The sequence below is a fragment of the Dermochelys coriacea genome, chromosome 6 (assembly GCF_009764565.3).
Source record: "Dermochelys coriacea isolate rDerCor1 chromosome 6, rDerCor1.pri.v4, whole genome shotgun sequence".
Classification (NCBI taxonomy): Eukaryota; Metazoa; Chordata; order Testudines; family Dermochelyidae; genus Dermochelys; species Dermochelys coriacea.
In genome coordinates, this window is record NC_050073.1 from 97,017,657 (window position 1) to 97,037,457 (window position 19,801).

The 19,801-nt window shown below is 41.0% G+C and overlaps 1 protein-coding gene across 3 annotated transcripts in view; it reads right to left on the reverse strand.

The window, feature by feature from the left end:
- Nucleotides 1-8,391: 8,391 nt before the first annotated feature.
- NRDE2 (NRDE-2, necessary for RNA interference, domain containing) overlaps nt 8,392-19,801 on the reverse strand; it is a 79,466-nt gene continuing 68,056 nt past the window's right edge. For 2 of the 3 annotated variants that reach the window (XM_038405590.2, XM_038405589.2), the window contains exons 12-14: nt 19,014-19,152; nt 10,705-10,776; nt 8,392-10,065 (exon numbers count right to left, since the gene is read on the reverse strand). In XM_038405590.2, the coding sequence (XP_038261518.1) occupies nt 9,940-10,065; nt 10,705-10,776; nt 19,014-19,152 (337 nt within the window). In that variant the 3' untranslated portion in view covers nt 8,392-9,939. Of the gene's footprint in view, nt 10,066-10,704; nt 10,777-19,013; nt 19,153-19,801 lie in introns of those variants that run through there. The other variant, XR_005293530.1, reaches the window with a different exon arrangement.

Below are 19,801 nucleotides of genomic sequence, written 5' to 3' on the forward strand. Positions count from 1 at the left end.
TTTGCTTTAACCATGTTTGTACCTTTACTCATAGCTTTCAGGGATTTGCACAAAAAGGGTTGTGTCTGCACTAACATTTGGGGACTGGCTGTTCTTCGTATGAATTAATCTCTGTACTTACACATGGACAAGAAGATTTGTGTGCAAGAACAAGAGGATTTGCAATTTATTATTCAGAATTTGATATTTCATATTTTCCTGTTTAAAAAGCATCACTCATCCAAACAGGAAGTAAAAATGATGCCATGTGACTTAGGTGATCAATTACACACCACAACTAATGAAAATGAAGAGCACAAAGTGAACAGTTTGTGAACAACACATACAGCATATTGGTTGGCATGAACTATTTGGCAAATACTTGTGAATAATGCAGAAATCAGGAACAGTTTGTCAATGATTCACAAACAGGAAAAGGGGCTAAATTCATTGAATAATTTATTCAGGTCTCTTTTCATATTCTCTGCTCATAGCGTCAAGTGGTGGGGGAGCAAATTGTGCTTACTCCCCTTTTTAGCAATGCAAATAACCCAATTTAAACTAGGTTCAATATGCCAGACCTCCTGTTGACTATCATCTTGTAAATGCATGGCATAATCAATAGATGGGGTACAAATCTAAATACACACACAAAGGTATATATACACACCTAAATAATATTTCTCTCTCCTTGGTATTTATACTAACTCATGATCCAAGAAGGATGCCTGTGTTTGGGGAGGTATCAATCTCATTATTTTTTCAAATATTTATGTCAAGCTCAACACCAGATTATGAGTGCCTCATATATAAAGTTACTATCACAACTCATGCAGTATAGAATGACTTGGCTGCTGTATTATAGTGATAAGCATGGCATAAAATCCTAGATAGATTATACCAATAGTCTGCAGCTCTGATAAAGATCAGAAAGTAAATGCTATTGTTATGGGAGTCTTTCCCAGACACTAGCTAACTACTCTCTGCTCATATTGGGATAGGGTTCATCTGGCATTTACTTACTGCACCCGAACCAGGTGGTCGCAGTTAGGATCATCTCCAGTTTTATCTGTGACCCTGGCTCCAACACTGTGCATACACCAACATGAGTCTTCATCACACTGAGTAGCTTTAAAGGTGCCATCTTCTTCACATTCAGTGTCATACACATTATCCACATCTCGTCGGCTACTGGGATGACTCAGACCATTTCTGCTCTTTTAGAGCAGCTCTAAGTGCATCAGGTGACACTTTGGAGTGACTAAAAAAAATATGAGAAAAGCCATAAGGAGAGAATGTGATGTAGTGCATAACTGGATCCTCTGAAGAACAAAATCATCATGGACTATTCTCCTCTCTCACCACCTACACAGCTGGTGCCCAGATACCATGGTGATGAGCGTGGTATAAATAACTATTTAGACAGTGTCACTGACTGTGAAAACAGCAGTATAAATCGTTCCATTTGCCTATATAAATCACTGCACTGCCGGTATCTTCTTATATTCTCCTGTTATTAAACTGCCCTGTTAGCCCATAATCAGTTGATGACACAAACTGTTTGTAGCTGATATTGTTAAATAGCTTCTGCAGAAGGTGGTTCTGCCTGCACAGGAATGAAGATCTCCCACTTCAGGTATTCAACAAAGGGAACGACAATCCAAGTGTAACACTAGCACCCCAGTGGTTCATCCGCAGCAGGGATCAAACTGAGCACTGCCTGATCTTAATGGAGGAGCCTCTACTGGCTGAGCTACAAGACATGTCTGTCAGCAGAGGCTGTAGCAGGCTCAATCTCTAGCTGGCCTAGAGGAGGATAGAGTGCCACACCAAGGAGCATGGCTTCCACAATTATAGCTAAAGGAGGGCTGCAGTATGACACAACCAAAAGGTTCCCCATGTACCATTGCAGGAACAGTCAGGAAAAATCCTAATGGGGACTAAAGCAGCAGCAAAGTGAGTCGTTTCACATGGAAGGAAGAAAAGCCCCAGCTAGTGAATGTCACATGTGCCAGGACTCAGGAGGCTACACTGGGTGGGGCACTCATATTAACAGATCAGGGTAACAGTAGGATTATCCTGTGTGTGCCCCAGTGTGGGTGGGACAATGGGGCTGAACGTTAGATCTTTTTGCATTCCGTTTCAAATGGAGTCCTGATAGGAAGGGTTATAAACAACGGGGTCAGCATTAAAACTGCCTTGGTTTTGTGCAGATGTGGTGTTTCAGGGTTGTGCCTTTTGTATTTTCCTATCTAGTTAATATCTAACTAAAGCCTAATCCAACTCCAAACTTTTCTGAGATACTCCTAATAATTTTCCACCAAATGCATCCGATGAAGTGAGCTGTAGCTCACGAAAGCTTATGCTCTAATAAATTTGTTAGTCTCTATGGTGCCACAAGTACTCCTTTTCTTTTTACTCCTAATAAAGTGAGCCTCACAAAAACCCTGACCTGGCCATGGTGACCTACAGTTTCTGACATCCAGGGTCAATTACTGCAATTCATTATTGTATCTAAAGAATGAAACCACACAACCTGGTAAAGTTCAAACGGTTACAGATCACCACCACCAGATGCTGTGAACACATCATCCTTATGCATCACCCTCTGCACTTACTCTCCATTGAATATAAGGCTCAGGTCTCTGTCCTAAAAATAAAAGGAGTACTTGTGGCTCCTTAGAGACTAACAATTTTATTTGAGCATAAGCTTTCGTGAGCTACAGCATCCGATGAAGTGAGCTGTAGCTCACGAAAGCTTATGCTCTAATAAATTTGTTAGTCTCTAAGGTGCCACAAGTACTCCTTTTCTTTTTGCGAATACAGACTAACACGGCTGCTACTCTGAAACCTGTCCTAAAATACAAAGCTCTCTAGGGGACTGTTCCAAGCTATCTGAGAGATCACCTCTGCCTTCATGACCATGACCTCTCAAAAAAGCTACATCCCACTGTTCACCAGTCAGGAACACTCATGAGCATGGGAGCCAGAACTTCCATAGAAGCTGGACTCAAGACTATGGAATAAGAGAATAACCATCTCTGCATTTTCAGAACCAAATGCAAAACTTATTTCTTCAACTTAGCTTTATTGCAGCAATTTCTACCCTCACACTTACGCTCATCCCCACAGCACCCACCCCCCCACCCCCCCCAAAAAAACACAAAAACCAAACCACATACTAACTAGTCAAGTTTTTACCCTAAAAAGCAGTGAAGAAAGAGCAAGATTGTTTTGTTAATTTGGGGAACAGCTCAGATACTCTGGTGTTGAGGACCATGTAAATAAATAGAGAGGTTAGAGACAGACTAGACAATACGTGTTAAAGGAAAGGTCCAAGAATAAAATAAATTAGAGATGGAAAGGAACTAGTAGGTCATCTAATCACTCCCCTCCCCGCAAAAATCATGCCAGAACCTTTCCCTACAGTATATTCTCCAGAGCTTTGTCCATTCTAGTTTCAAGTGTCTTAGGGATGAGGATTCCCTTGGGAGATCCATTCATACAAAGTTATGTTGCATTCAGCAAGCCAAAACAGATGGAAATATAATGAAACTCCTTGAAACACCAAGTGAGAACACAGAATGCTTACTAAAAGCATTTTAAGAAAACTTCCTAGTGCAACTGTGCATTTCTTTTAGCAGTCTGAAACTCTAAGCAGAGATCCTGCCATGCTGCTTGCCCATAGTTTGGATGTATGGAGGGGAAGAAGGATACCCTACCATATGTCCTCTTTCCTAAGCTCAGCACATTGAAAGATAAATTCTATATACATGTAAGATCTCAAGCATATAAATGATTTATTCACCACTGAAGTGCAGCCCCCTTGGCAGTATAGTGCACCAGCTCTTTATCAGTGCACAACAACAGTTCAACTGAAGAACCAAAACAACCAAGTCACTAGTTTAGCAGGTCTCATATGTATTTGTATTACCACACTGAGATCACAGACTAGTTAACTGCACCGTATATATGAGATACAAGGTGTGTGAGGTAATCTCTTCTATGGGACCAGTTTCTGTTGGTGAAAGAGACAAGCTTTTGAGCTACACAGAAGAGCTCTGTGTAGCTCAAAAGCTTGTCCTTTTCACCAACAGAGGTTGGTCCCATAAAAGATATTATCTCCCCCATCTTTCTCATATTCTGGGACCAAAACGACTTACAACACTGCAACGTACAGTAAGTGACAGGAACTCCCGCCTCTCCCAAAATGACTTACACTGGTTGCAGTTTACAGTGAGGCTGTCATAGCCCAGAAAAACAGCTTCACATGTCCCACATCTGTTCAAGTGACAGGTCACATACTCATTGTACTGGCAGGAGGCATCTTCACACACATCATCATAGTCACAGTTTCCATGGGCAGGCAATGCATCTGGGCATTCATCATCTAAAAGGGAGGTTTGCTTTCATTAAACACTATCTTCAGCTTTCTTGGCCATTGCCATTTCCTAATTAACTACCCCAAATATATAATTGGAGAATCTCAGTCATACTGACTGCCTTGGAAACAGATATCTTTGTATTTACAGGCCAAGTACTATTGAATATGATTCAAATTCAAGACAGCAAAAAAAATATAAAGCAACACCACCATAGATCTCAAAGTGCTTTATAAAGGAGGTCAGGAATATTATTCCTGTGAGGCTCAGTCAGGGGAAGTGACTTACCCAAGGTCACAGAAAACCAGCGGCAGAGCTAATAATTGAACCATGGGCTCCTGATTCCCAGTCCAGTGCACTAGCTGTTAGGATAACTTGCCTCCCGGATCTTGTTAGCTGAAAGTTCAATGCTCAGCCTCTGAATTCCCACTCTACAGAATATAACTGGTTTGGGTTCATCTGGTCTCAGGCAAAGATATAGAAACACAGATATTTTGGAAAGAAGAAAAAAAAAAAAAAGACTTTCCAGGCAAACTGTCAGTGTTGATGAGATCTTGATATGAAATCCACACAATCCAGAATCACAGATGGCAAAGCAAACTTCATCCTGGAAAGTTCTGCTAGATTCCCTTCTTAGTAATGAGAGAAAAACAATCATTCACTGTTACTCAGAACCACTGGTCCAAGTACCTTTTCGCTTACTGGGACAGGAGATACATGGCAGATCACTTCCAAAATGACTACACAGAAGAAAACACTGTGGAAACATCTTTTTCCCTTGGCCCTATGCAATAGAAACAGTGACACAGTAGTTCTGAAAAGGTTTTTCCCCATTAACCCACAACATGGCTGGCAGCTTAATCTCCAGCAGTCAGTTCCAGTTCATTAAAGCTCCAGTTTGCGATTATGTCTTCCAGGTACAGTTCATCACACAGATGTGGAGTTACATATTTTAAACCCAAAGCAATGTGGGACATTTATGGTACTGAAAAGAAAGCACTGCATGCTCTAGCTCATAAGCATTTTTCTCAGTGAAAAGGCCTATTTGAAGAGGAAAGTACAGTTGTGTTGTGGGACTAAATTTAATTTGACAGTATATCCAATTCCATGGAAGGAAGGTGGAAATTTGGCTCAGGATGAATTTCACACAGTAGGCTGGATTCTCAGCTGGTATAAATCAGTGTTGCTAATGGAGCTACACCAATTCACACCATCTGAGAATCTGATCCTGTATCTTCAGGCTCTTATACCCAATAGAGAGGGGTGGATTTTAAACTGGACTACCTCACTGAATCTTGCTGAATTAACTAAATGACTGGTCACAGAAACAGATATCACTTCCCGTCAGTCTTTTACCCCTCACAATCTCCCTGACCCCTTTTCCCCTAAGCAGTTCTCCTCAAATTTCCTCCTGCTCCCTACATCTCTTGAGCTTCTTGCAGTTATCTATCCAGGCTCCTGATTTTCAATGGCTCATAATTTGGGCAGGTTAGCAAGACTAGGGCAACCCCCCTGCCAAATTTCTAGACCCTCCTTTCCCCTCCCCCAAAGCCTCTTTCTTTTACCAGGGTTTCAGGATTGCAAAGTAGCTCTTTGTAGTAGAGAAAGTGCTGTATGATGATGGTTCCCCCCACCCTCACTTCTCTTAGCATCAGGTACTTCAAGCTTCCCGACACTGTGAAGTGCTGAATAAGCACTAGGCTCTGTAGGTACATGCCCTAGGAACCTGGCTCAGTGAGCAGTATGGGAGCACGGTTAAAATGCACAAGAATCTAGTCTGCTGCACCAGGCACTTTGCTCCAGAAAAGGGAGTAATCAAAGAGGAACCAGGTGCAGCTGTGAGGCTACAGAGTAAGGATACTGCCCAGCCATCCCTCCCCACCCCCTAGTTCCTCCCCTATAGGGCTGGAGTCAGTACCTGCATGAAGGGTCCAGGCTGCTACCATTGCTGCTGCTCCCATTCTTCAGGCTTTTGCCAGCTAGAGTCTCCCTCCTGTCAGGCCTATTTTTACCACTGCTCCATGTCTACTGACGGGCTGAGGGAAGATGAGGAATCTGACTTAATGCTCCATTGCTGCTAACCTCCAGTACTACAAGGGGAGGAGCAGAGCCTGGCTTACTGATACAGATCAAGACAATCGGTATGAAAACAATGGGTTCTGCATGGCGAAGGAGCAGGGGCCGATACAAGGGTGATGCCAAACTTTCCTTTTATATGCCTGAGGAGTGACTCGTCTTACAGAGGCCCTGCAAAGGAATTCTTAAACATTGGGCTTGTATGCTCTCTTGCTGCTTTATGATGGATAAAGATGACCTAAAAGATTTAAAAATAAAAAATCTGCTTAAAAAAACCCACAACCTTAGAAATGTCAGGAATATACAGTCCATTTCTCCTGCTTTTGCTGCTGAACTTGTTGGGTGTCTCAGATATGCTCTAACCCCTTACTTAAAGGGTTAGGGATGTGGAAAAAGGACATTTCTAGAAACTGAGTAGATATGTAATGTAATATTTCTGTGACCCATGCCTTTTCTCCTCCAGCTAGCCTGACATTCAGCCCAGGCAAAATCATGGAAAGACTGATACGGGGTGCAATCAGTAACAAATTAAAGGATGGTAGTGTAGTTGATGACAGTTAGCATGGTTTTATGGAAAAATAAATCTTGTGACACAAAGCTCATTTTTCTTGGTGAAATTACAAGCCTGAATAATAAAAAGTAATTCTGAATACGGCATGCTTAAGACTTCTGTAAGTTATTTGACTTATAACTGGACAACATTCTGACTGAAAAATTAACAATATAAAGAATACCAATGGAACGTAATCCATGAAATGGATTACAAACTGACAAATCTCAAAAAGTAAATTGTAAATGGAAAACCATCATCCAAGAGACTATTTCAAATGGGATCCTGCAGGAATCTGTTGTTGGCCCAATGCCATCCAATATCTTTATCAGTAATCAAGAAGAAAATATAAAACCATTGCTGTTAAAGAAGACACTAAAATTGGTGAAATGGTAATGAAGGACAGGTGAGTTTTACAAAGCAATCTGGATCATTAATAAGCTGGGTTCACTTGAACATGTGTTTTAATACAGCCAAACTGCAAGGAACACAGAATGTAGATCACACTTACAGAATGGGGAACTGTATCTTGGAAAGCAGTGACTCAAATAGATTTAGGGTCATGGTGCACAACCAACTACCATAAGCTACCAGGTTAAAGCTGTGGTTAAGAGGGCTAACTCAGATATATAAGCAGAAGAAATATCATGTAAGAATAAGAAATGGCATTACATCTGCATACAGCACTGTACAGTAAGTTCATGGAGCTGGAGGCCAGCTAGCCATTGTTGCTGCTCTTAGTCTTCAGGTGCGGAGAAAAGGGTCTGGGGAAATGGGCCTGCACTCACCACCCCCAACCTGCTTACACTTACACTTCTCAGAGGGTGGAGTGGAGTCAATGACTTGCTCTTATGCATGAGAAATGAGACCCATGTAATCACAAACTTTCTAGCGCTGGTGCTGGGAGAGGAGGAGCAGAGTAAAGTGAGCTAGAAGGAGAGAAAATAGACAAGTGTGAGCAAGAGGATGAATGTAGGGCGAGGTGTGGAGAATAATATAGAGCAAGAGCTCCAGGAACTTCCCCATCCCATGGGAGAAAAAGCAAAGCAATGTAGCAAAGCAGAAACAGACCTCCAAGGGTGGGCAGAGTCTAGGCATGCCAGATCCTCTACCACACCCCTACCATTGGCCACATCTCAAAGGGGAACAGAGAATGAGTGACTCAATTTTTGATCCACCAAAGAAACAGAAAAGTTAGAGTCTGACCTCTCTTTCTTCACCCACCACCCAGTAACAAGCTGCTAGCTCTAATTTGAGTGTTCCTGCCATCTCTCAGACTCGCATGAAACTGGGGTTTTAGAAGTAATCGATTTTTTAAAAAGAAAAATATCATCGAATCCATTCATTTTGAAACAAAAACGTGGCCATACTTGCACTTAATCAGAGAGATAATATGAGGCTAAATTAACTAAGTAAAGCAATTTAAGATCTTCAGTAAAAGTTGCTACAGAGTATTATAAAATTTAAGAACATGGTCAAACATTTGCACATCTCCATCTCTATTCAAAATACGTTCACAAGATGGATAAATGAATTACAATGCAAACTAAAATGGACTTAACAGCCTGTGCTGCAATGCTAACAGATCTCATCAGCTGACCAGGGTTGGGCTGGACAGGAGCCCTCCATGGTATATCTCATTGCTGCAGAGATAAGTATAAGTGATTGAGTAGCTCGCACTCTTCCTTCAGAGTCGATACAAAACCAATACCCCATAAGATTTTAAAGGGCTCTGCTGTTGGAGGCAGTTTCTTTCACAGATGAAAACTCAGATCCTCATCATTTACAGTCTTAACAACAAGGGTGAGAAATCCAGTGTCTTGTTCATATTTTAGCACTTTCTATATAACTAAATTCCCTATTTATTTTCGTCTGAACATAGTAACATTACACATTTGTTTATGATGGGAAGTGGAAAAAATATGCTATACACTGTTAAACAGTTGCCATATTCCATCCTATATCAGTGTCGACTAGCCTGTAAAGTACAGAGTTGCTATAAACAGTCTAATATCCTGAGCAGTCAGCTTAAGAAGTGGCACCTCAAAATAGAATTACCATTTCTTTCTCTCATGACAATTACCCACTGTATGTTGGGAGTACAGGGAAGTTAATTATAATAGCTTGCGTATTGGAAACAAAACAAAAACTTGCTGCTAGAAAAAAATCTAGGTATTAAAAATAAAGATGTATACATTTTCCTCACCAAAAATAACATTTAAAAAATAAAAAATCCAAGTTCCAATGAAATTAAAATATTTAAGTATGTTTTTCATAAATATTTACATTAGAATTGTCATATCATGTAAACATGCAAAGACAAAGCTGATAAAAGCCAAAACTTGTTTGACAAGGTAACAGCTTATCAATTAGCTAATTGTTGCTTGGATATTTTTTCAAGAGTTTTACTTATCTTCTTGTTTTGTACAGAGAGCAAGATACTGGAACATACGTGGATATTTATATATACATCCACACCAAGCAGGACATATTTAGCCTGTTGACAGCAGCAGATTGTAAAGGGTACATTTGGCAGATGTTTACTTCCTGTGCTGCCTAGCAAACTGTAGTAGGCATGTCTTGACATTCCACTGAATTCAAGGGAATGGCTGTATTAAACTGTAGCATACGAGTTGTAAGTGGGGTCCAACAGCAAATTAATTACCAGTAAGTATCATTTTGTGGATTTTGCTGTACTTTCCAGAAAAACAGATGTATTTACATGTGTAAAGCAGCCCACTACAAGATGTGGAACAAATTCTAGCATATTTACAGCTAGTGGTGTGGCATAGTTAATAGCAAAGTTTTTAACAAATTATTCTTAGTAAGAAAAATATGTGCATAGTCCATTGAAGTCCCAGTCAAAGATTATAGTTGGCCTTTTGGACATCAACATTCCCTTTTTTGTTTTTTTCTTTTTCTTTTTTTTGTTTGTTCTTGCACCATCTTCTTTTAATCTTCCAGTAGTAATTCCAGTTCTTCTATAGGTACCCTTACTCTCAATTCTTTTTCAGTCATTAGATCTAGGGTCTCCTGCAGTTGATCTGGAAAATACTCAATTGCATCCATATACAGTACCTATGAATACAATTTAAAAAAAAACAAAAAACATTTACTCAGACATCTTTCTGTTCAAGAAAGAGGGACTAGACAGAAAGGAGTATATACAACTAGTAGATGCAACCAGCATTTCAGCATACATATAAGAAAGAATCAAGATAGGGGTATGGACTATAAATGACTAGGTCTCTTATTCAGCATCCCAATGTAGGTCTGAAATGTGCTGAATCTCTTGAAGATCCTTTTAATTTCAATGGGAGTCATAGGTGCTCGCCAATTTATTTATTTATTTTCTGCAATTCTCTGAATTCCTTCTGATTTGTTTTCTACATATTTCTGCTGACATACTCAGAACACCATCTCTCCGGAGTCACAGGGAGGGGGATCGTCTCCATGCTTTATACAATACGATTCCTCAACTTATGAAACTGAAAACTGCACTGGCCACTTTATTTATTTATTGTTTACCCTGCAAATTTACCTCTCATTTGTAGTCAATCTTTGGTATCTTTTGACAACAAGAGTTCCTTCAGTTTTCATTCTTTTTCCACATATGTATCATGGCTAATTACATCCTAAACTTTTCAAATTTATTTCTATAAAAATCTTAATTTCTTGATGACCAATTTAAATTTAAAAACAAAACAAAACACTTACCTTTGCCCAGGGACAGTTCTGAAGGGCTTTATAAAACAATCCTTTGCTCCTTTCTTTATCTTCTAGAGAAAACTGTGAGGGGAAAAAATCCATATTTCAAATAAAATGGGGCTGCTGAAGTGATATTTTATATCTTCTTAGAAGCAGAGAAACAACCATGCAAAAGTTCAGACAGAGTTTCCCTGGTGAGGAATCCTTTATGAACAGATTGTATAATAGGCATATATGTAATATGGTATATTATATTAATGGACTATGATATGAGCAATGCCTTTATGAGTTAGGAGTTGGCCCTTCATAACTCACAAGTGGCGGAGTGAAACAGAAACACATCAAAGAATGACTAAGAACCTGTTTTCACTTGCAAGACAGCACTTCTCTAATACTGCACTCAAAGGTTAGCATTAAGCAAGAACACAACTCATGGCATGGAAGCATGGGGCTCCAAGGCATGTACATTAGCAACAGAGCTATACTATCTTTTCCTGCTAATCTCTAAATACTGTGTCATCTTAACTTTTCTCTCTCCTTAAAAAACTAGAATATCTAATTGTTCCATTTCCAGATTTCCCTCAATTCCAAATTTGCTAAGAAGTGCCCTCCATTTGTCCATACAATGTTAGTATATTGCTATTTGTACGCAAGTAATAATATTTACATGCACAACAATATTTGCATTTTATAAAGGGGTTACATGGGCAAATTCTATCACCTGCCTACAAAAGCGATAGTCCACAAAAAAAATTGTGTGTGGGAATGATAGTGCACATAGTTTCATACACACAGCAGGAGAAAGGGTTGCGGTCTTCTTGAAAATGTAGACCCTTTTGTTTGCAAAAATTAACTTTGCATCTGTGATAAATTTGGCAGGTCTAGCTATACAATTTATAAATTCTGTGTGAGATTATGAACTCTCTATCTTTAGCAGACTGCAAACTCCATTTTGAATATCTGGGGGTAGCTGTCTCCTCTGCTGTACTTTTTCCTCCATAATGGACAAAAATCCCACAGGGGAATGATACAGGGTTAACAATAAAGGTTCATTAACTCGGGATGGTCCTCTATTCAAATATAAGTATCATTGAAAACAGATAGGCTCCCACCCAGAAGTGGTTTGTCAGAGGAGGGCACCTGGCAACAAAGTCACCTAATAAGGGTTTGAGGTCACCTGACAGAGACTAGACAGTGATTAAAGGGCAGGAGTTGAGTGATTTGAGATCTTTAGCCACTTACAATAGGTATGGGTACTTGGTGAAAGTGCCAAGTGCTGGAACTATGGAGAGCAAATTGGCCCAGTTTTATCGCACATCTTTACTGAAGAATCTTACGTAGTATTTACAAGAGCCATGTATAAAGCTTTCACCACATCAATTCCAAGAGGTTGTTTTAATGTCTACATTCTCTATCTAGATAAAGAGCATGCAGAACTCAATCAGTAAGAAGAAAGTTGTGATCCAGACATCACCACACAGCTTGAGACAGCTTGAATATTTCTAGAAGAGCAAGATGAGAGCAGGTTAATATGGAACTAAACACCTCAAGATCCAGCCACAAAGTCAGGGAATTGATCAGAAAACTTGGTGCTGCTCAGCAGCCTCCAGCATAGTGCCAACACCCAGTCTCTCCAAACAGCATTGCTACCCACCTGATAAATGTTGCAAAGGCAGATAAGGACAAAAAGTTTGAAGGAGAGATGAAGAAATAATGACGGCACTAGAAACAGTGCATACCTAAAAGTGAAGACTTCAGCCTTTTGCCACAGATGAAACAGAAACTGCGATCAAAACACTGAAAACAGATGATGCTAAGGGCTTGGTAATAGCTCAACTGAATTCCTGAAGAGCCTGGGAAAAACTAGCAAACGCTGAATAGCCATTTTGCTATCCAGAGTCATCTAGAATTCGATGCAAGAGTCATCTAGAAGAATAAAAAGCCTAAGATCTGGCACAGGACAAAAGGTAATAAATAGTCTTGCCAAAACATGAGAAAGACAATCGAGTTGCAGCATATTACCACAATCCCATCTCTTTGTTATGACGTGTGTACAAATTACTTGAAAGGCTTATCCTTCAGAGAATTGCTCCCACCCCTTGTCCTGAGCGTAGATGAAAGAGGTTTCAGACCAAACCACAGTATCTGTGGTCAAGTGCTGGCACTCACTGCCTACATCACGAATGGCTTCCAGACCAGGCAGAGGACAGGTGCAGTATTCCTAGACTTTGCTGTTGTATATAACACGATCTGGCATACAGGCTTAAGGTGCAAAGTGTCATTGGTCATACCGTGATGGGCTGTCAGAGGTGTGGAACTGCTGCTGAGAGGCCACCAGTTCCAAGTTTCACATGGACAAAAAACCAGCTCCTGGAGGTCCCAAAACAATGGTATACCTCAGGAATCAGTTCTAGCACTGATACTTTTCATCCTCTTCACAAATGATCTTCCCTACACCACAGCCAGGCCTTTTATCTATGCAGACATCATCTGTCTGGCAGTGCAGGACCAGGATTTCAGTCACCTAGACAAAGTCTTCAATGTAGATATGAGAAAAAACTGTAAAACTACTGTAAAAATGGAGACTCAAACTAAGTGTCAAAGACCGTTTCCGGCTGTTTGCATCTAAACCACACATAAGGCCAACAAACAGCTCAACATCTTCCTGAATGGACTCAGACTGAACAACAACATAATGCCTGTGTAGTATGTAGGTGTTACACTGGGCCACACCTGGATGACTGGAAAAAGGCTAATGTAGTGCCCATCTTTAAAAAAGGGAAGGAGGAGGATCCTGGGAACTACAGGCCAGTCAGCCTCACCTCAGTCCCTGGAAAAATCATGGAGCAGGTCTTCAAGGAATCAATTCTGAAGCACTTAGAGGAGAGGAAAGCGATCAGGAACAGTCAGCATGGATTCACCAAGGGAAAGTCATGCCTGACTAATCTAATTGCCTTCTATGACGAGATAACAGGCTCTGTGGATGAGGGGAAAGCAGTGGACGTGTTGTTCCTTGACGTTAGCAAAGCTTTTGACACGGTGTCCCACAGTATTCTTGCCAGTAAGTTAAAGAAGTATGGGCTGGATGAATGGACTATAAGGTGGATAGAAAGTTGACTAGATTGTTGGGCTCAACGGGTAGTGATCAATGGCTCCATGTCTAGTTGGCAGCCCGTATCAAGTGGAGTGCCCCAAGGGTCAGTCCTCGAGCCGGTTTTGTTCAGTATCTTCATAAATTATTTGGAGGATGGTGTGAATTGCATCCTCAGCAAGTTTGCAGATGACACTAAGCTGGGAGGAGAGGTAGATACGCTGGAGGGTAGGGATAGGATACAGAGGGCCCTACACAAATTAGAGGATTGGGCCAAAAGAAATCTGATGAGGATCAACAAGGACAAGTGCAGAGTCCTGCACTTAGGACGGAAGAATCCCATGCATAGCTATAGACTAGGGACCGAATGGTTAGGCAGCAGTTCTGCAGAAAAGGACCTAGGGGTTACAGTGGATGAGAAGCTGGATATGAGTCAACAGCATGCCCTTGTTGCCAAGAAGGCCAATGGCATTTTGGGATGTATAAGTAGGGGCATTGCCAGCCGATCGAGGGACGTGATTGTTCCCCTCTATTCAACATTGGTGAGGCCTCATCTGGAGTACTGTGTCCAATTTTGGGCCCCACACTACAAGAAGGATGTGGAAAAATTGGAAAACGTCCAGCGGAGGGCAACAAAAATGATTAGGGGACTGGAACACATGACTTATGAGGAGACGCTGAGGGAACTGGGATTGTTTTGTCTGCGGAAGAGAAGAATGAGGGGGGATTTGATAGCTGCTTTTAACTACCTGAAAGGGGGTTCCAAAGAGGATGGATCTAGACTGTTCTCAATGGTAGCAGATGACAGAACAAGGAGTAATGGTCTCAAGTTGCAGCGGGGGAGGTTTAGGTTGGATATTAGGAAAAACTTTTTCACTAGGAGGGTGGTGAAACACTGGAATGCGTTACCCAGGGAGGTGGTGGAATCTCCTTCCTTAGAAGTTTTTAAGGTCAGGCTTGACAAAGCCCTGGGCTGGGATGATTTAGTTGGGGATTGGTCCTGCTTTGAGCAGGGGCTGGACTAGATGACCTTCTGAGGTCCCTTCCAACCCTGATATTCTATGATTCTATTCTATGCAAGGAACACTTTACCAAGACCCCTCTGCAAATAAAGACAAGAAACGTCCTGATCAGGCAGCTATCCGGTTCAAACTAGGGAGCCAATGCGAGGTCACTAAAAAGTTCCAGGCTTTCCTTGTGCTATTCTGTAGCAGAATATTGCTCCCTCTCACATAGGACTAGTGGACATGCACCTGAATGAAACTATGTATATAATAACTGGTACCATGAGACCAACCAACCTGGCCTGGTTGCTGGTCCTGTCCTATATTGCTACTTCTGACATTAGTTGACAAGTCACTTTACAGAATCTGGTTCTATCACTATTTACAGAGGTCTCTAATCCACGAATCTACCATTTTAGCTCAAGGCACCCAATTTGGATGATTCCTTTTAAGGAACCTCGATGTCACCTGCAGGCAGCATACAGGAGTCAAGAACAAGCTTCCAACATAGCCTATCTCATGACAGATCCAACAGTCCAGTCCCCTGGTTTTGACTTTCCACACCATCTGTTGGCAAAGCTCAATTGCTTCAGATGTAGAGTGATAAGATATACTTCTAGTGACCATAAGTAGGGCTTTCATGACTCCCCGCATTGGCGCTGTGGCCAAGAAGATATAGATCATATACTTGCAGGCTGCATCTGTCAGCAAGAGTTGCCTGGTTTCCTCATGGACTTGCACAATGCCTTTCCCTTAGTTATTAAATGGTTAAGACACTTAGACTGGAACGTCTATGTAAATGCAATCGGTAACCAGCAATAGATATGAGAAGCTGCTGCAGGAACCTGATGAGGTAGGGCAAGCCCTGCCTATCTGAACACAGATGGGTCCCCAAGAACTCCCAAAGGAAGGATGAATTAAAGTGAGCATTACGTTCAGGTTGTTTGTTGTTTTCTATATGATCTGTTCTCTGTGTATTTCTTGTGCTTTAGTAAAGAGTTGTTTAGAATTCCATGTAGCGTCTGTGCATTTAACAGTTACACCTACCACAGGGCCCCTTGAAGAAGTAAACCAGAAGGCTCACACTTCTGTGTGGTTTCAGAGTAGCAGCCGTGTTAGTCTGTATTCGCAAAAAGAAAAGGAGTACTTGTGGCACCTTAGAGACTAACAAATTTATTTGAGCATAAGCTTTCGTGAGCTACAACTCACTTCATCGGAGGGTAGGTTCAAACTACAAGGGGAGATAGAGAGCTAAGCACCGGTTCCAATGATGGGGCAATGGGCTGTGTGATCTCAGTGGGGATGACAGAAAATCTGCACCCTGAGAGCATGCTCAGAAGCTGTAAGACTGTCCCTGTTCACTATGCCTGGGCTCTGTTCAGACTTAAAACAAACAGGATCTAGCAGCTGAATCCCCTCACAGCAGTCAGATGAGTGGCCAAGATGGTGCTGCTCATCAGAACCTGTGATGGCATCTAGCTAAAGGAAGGTAAATCCTCTTCCTAGAAATGCCAGCTTGGATATCTGATGGGGCAAGTACAGAACACAACAGCAGCATAGAGCTTTAAAAAAGAAGAAGAAAAGGCTACAGCTTTGAGTGCATTAGTTGGCTAGTCTCCTTATTTGGTCATCATGTATATGTAAAGATTTTAATAATTTCTCGTGAAGGGAATATTTTGAATTGGCCAGGTTTGAAAATAACTTCACATAAAAGGGAAGTCTGTGGCAAATCTAGATCTAAACAATGCCTTCCTACACCAACAATTTACAAAAGTTCCTTGGGGTATTCAAGGAGCAGGAGATTCTTCAACTGTAAGTGATTTAACATTTTCACTTGATCTCATTACACTAACGATGCTATGAAGATCAACAGGTTTTGTGCTGAAGTACAGGATTTCTATTTCACATAGACGAAATATTATTTGTAGATACTGATTGGGTTCTTTTGGATCACTAAACCTTTTATACTGCGTGGTGAGATTTATGAATGCTAGATAGCAACACACTTCATTTACTTGTCACAACTGAGCACTAAAATTTACATCTCCTGTTGTTCAGCAAGCAACTCTCAATATCATTCTGCCTCTAATTCTTTCTTAAAGAATAAATGGGATTTTAGGGTAAGGGGAATACTGATTCAAAATCCAACTGATTTCAGAGTAGCAGCCGTGTTAGTCTGTATTCGCAAAAAGAAAAGGAGTACCCGTGGCACCTTAGAGACTAACAAATTTATTAGAGCATAAGCTTTCGTGAGCTACAGCTCACTTCATCGGATGCATCTCTAAGGTGCCACGGGTACTCCTTTTCTTTTTGAAAATCCAACTGAATTACTGATTCTGTTAAAGATGGAGAAATACCTTGTCGAAAATACTTAAGACTGAACGAACTAAACACATCACAAGATCTGACAACATCTACAGGACCTTCTGGTGACAATGGACAGACATAACATTTACTTTTAAGTGGTAAAATCTGCAGAGCTGAACATTACTAAATTGGTTTTATGCCTCAAGAAGCTTTTTGGTGCCATCGATGTTAGGTGAAGAATTATTATTGCATCTTATTCTCATCTGACACCAATAACTCTTCCACAAATGAAAATGTAAGGATCACATTTTATCATAGGTAGCATTTTTATCATTCAGACACACATGGTCCAAATGTCAAATCAATTTTTGTTTAGAGTTGGGGATGTGACACTGGCAGACCAGGTGCCAGCTCATGCCAAGGCCCCGGGCCTCACTGAACACTGACAAATGCATAGCTGGAAACCAATCCAGCTTACCTATCGGTTAAGTTCAGAATAAAAAAGCCCCCTTTTATCTTCCTTTTCTGAAAAGCTTGAACCAAAAAGTTGGGGAATGGAACATTTAGAGCAGTGGTTCTCAAACTTTAGCAACCTGAGGACCCCCATTTTGCTTTTAAATTTTTCACGGACCCCCCACGGCCCCACCCCTGCCCATCCTCTTCCTGCCCCTCCCATGAGCGTGTCCTGGCCCCGCTCCTCCCCCTCCCTCCCAGTGCCTCCTGCACACCGCTGAACAGCTGTTCTCCGGCATGCAGGAGGCACTGGGAGGGATGGGGAGGAATTTATCAGTGTGGCCGGCAGCCCCAGACATGACTTGTAGACCCCCTGGAATGCCCTTGTGGACCGCAGGGGTCCGCGGACCCCAGTGTGAGAAACCCTGGTTTATAGAAGTGATACAAGAGGGGCTCAGAGATCAGATCACTTTCAAAATAAAAAATGGAAATCAACTTCTTATAAAGAAGTGCCCAGCCCACTATGGCCATCTCAGCAGACATTTCCATTTTGACTTTACCAACAAAAACAAACTCTACTGGAGACATAACCATAATTATCGCATATAGCTAGTAAAGCAGCTACAGCTTAATCTTCAAGACCTTAAAGATCCTTATCTGCTGTGCTATCTAAAATAAACTGAGTTGACTTCTATAATTTTCCTGTTTGTTCTTCCCCTTTCCTTAACTTCTGTCCACCTATCTTTAAACTGCAAGCTCCCCATAACAGGGACAGTCCATTCCTGAATGTCTGAAAAATGCCTACCACATTGTGGCCACTGTCATAAGCAAACAGTAATAATACTTAGTATCTCTTACTTGCTAAAACTATGTTGCAAGGACATTACAACTCTTCACTAAACCAAGACGGTTTATATCAGCAGTTCTCAAACTAGGGGGCTGCAAACAGGTTTCAGGGGGTTTGCCGAGCCCCACTGCCCCACAGGGACCGGAGTCCCGAGCCCTGCTGCCTGGAGCTGAAGCCCGGATCCCCACTTTCCCACTGCCTGGGACTGAAATTGAAGAACACTGAAGCTGCAGAAAACAACTGTTTTTCTGCATATAAAAGCCTGAGCAACTGAGCTTTGCAGGGCCCCAGGCAATTGCCATGCTTACTACAGGCCCCAGCTTTTATATGCAGAAAAACAATTGTGACACAGGTGGGCAGTGAAATTTTTATAGCATGTTGGGGGGGAGCCTCAGTAAGAAAAAGGTTGAGAATCTCTGGACTAAATGACTGAACTGCATTTCCTCAAATATTCCCTTCTGCAGGAACTGATATGATTAACATGTGCACCAAACTTCAAGATGATAAATGTAGGCATCTTTCAACCCACCCATACCATATAGTGCCCATTGTTAATTAGAAATTCCAAATATGGTAAATATAATAAAACTGAGCCCAAACGCTATTCTAATCTCACCAGAAAATTCAAATACATTCTCCACAGCAACGGACAATGGGCACCGTTTTCACTCTGAATTGCGTGTTCAAATAAAGCTTTGATCCGATTTGTTAACCCAGTTTCAGGAATCGTTGAATATATTTCTCCAACATCTACTCTGAAACAGAAAAGAAAATATATATACGAGGTAAACAACTGTGTACTTATACAAGAAGGCAAGAGTAATTTCACTGCTTCCATTCCACAGAAAATTGCACAAATGTATTAGGAACTTCATGCTGCTTTCTCTGTTAACATTATCTGCTATCAGAATAAACTGATTTGGAATAGATGCTGGTCCAACTGGCATTTTAGTATATAAATCAATAAAAAAACCCAATGAGGTATTTATTTTTCTTTGTGGAAAGGACGTCTGGCATATCAAAGTAATTATTACTCTAAACTCAGAGTTGAGAAAAATTATAATTTTTTCTAGGTTATAATATCCTAATTCAGTGTAACCTGAGGGCACCTATGGATTCTAGTCTTCACCCAGCATGACATATCACTATTCTTCAGACATTTTAGCCTATATGTTAGAAGTAAATAAAACAAGGCTTTTAGCAACATCAACAATAGTAACACTTTTAAAAAAATCAACATATGCTCCCAAGATTACGCAACTTATTTAAATTGTCTAATGTGTTCTGCACATTCTGTTCTGCATTCAGAAACATACTGAAGAATGAACAATCATTTAAGTAACTAATAAAAATAGCGTAATTAACACAGAATGCTGAAAACAGCACAAAAACATCAGTGATCGG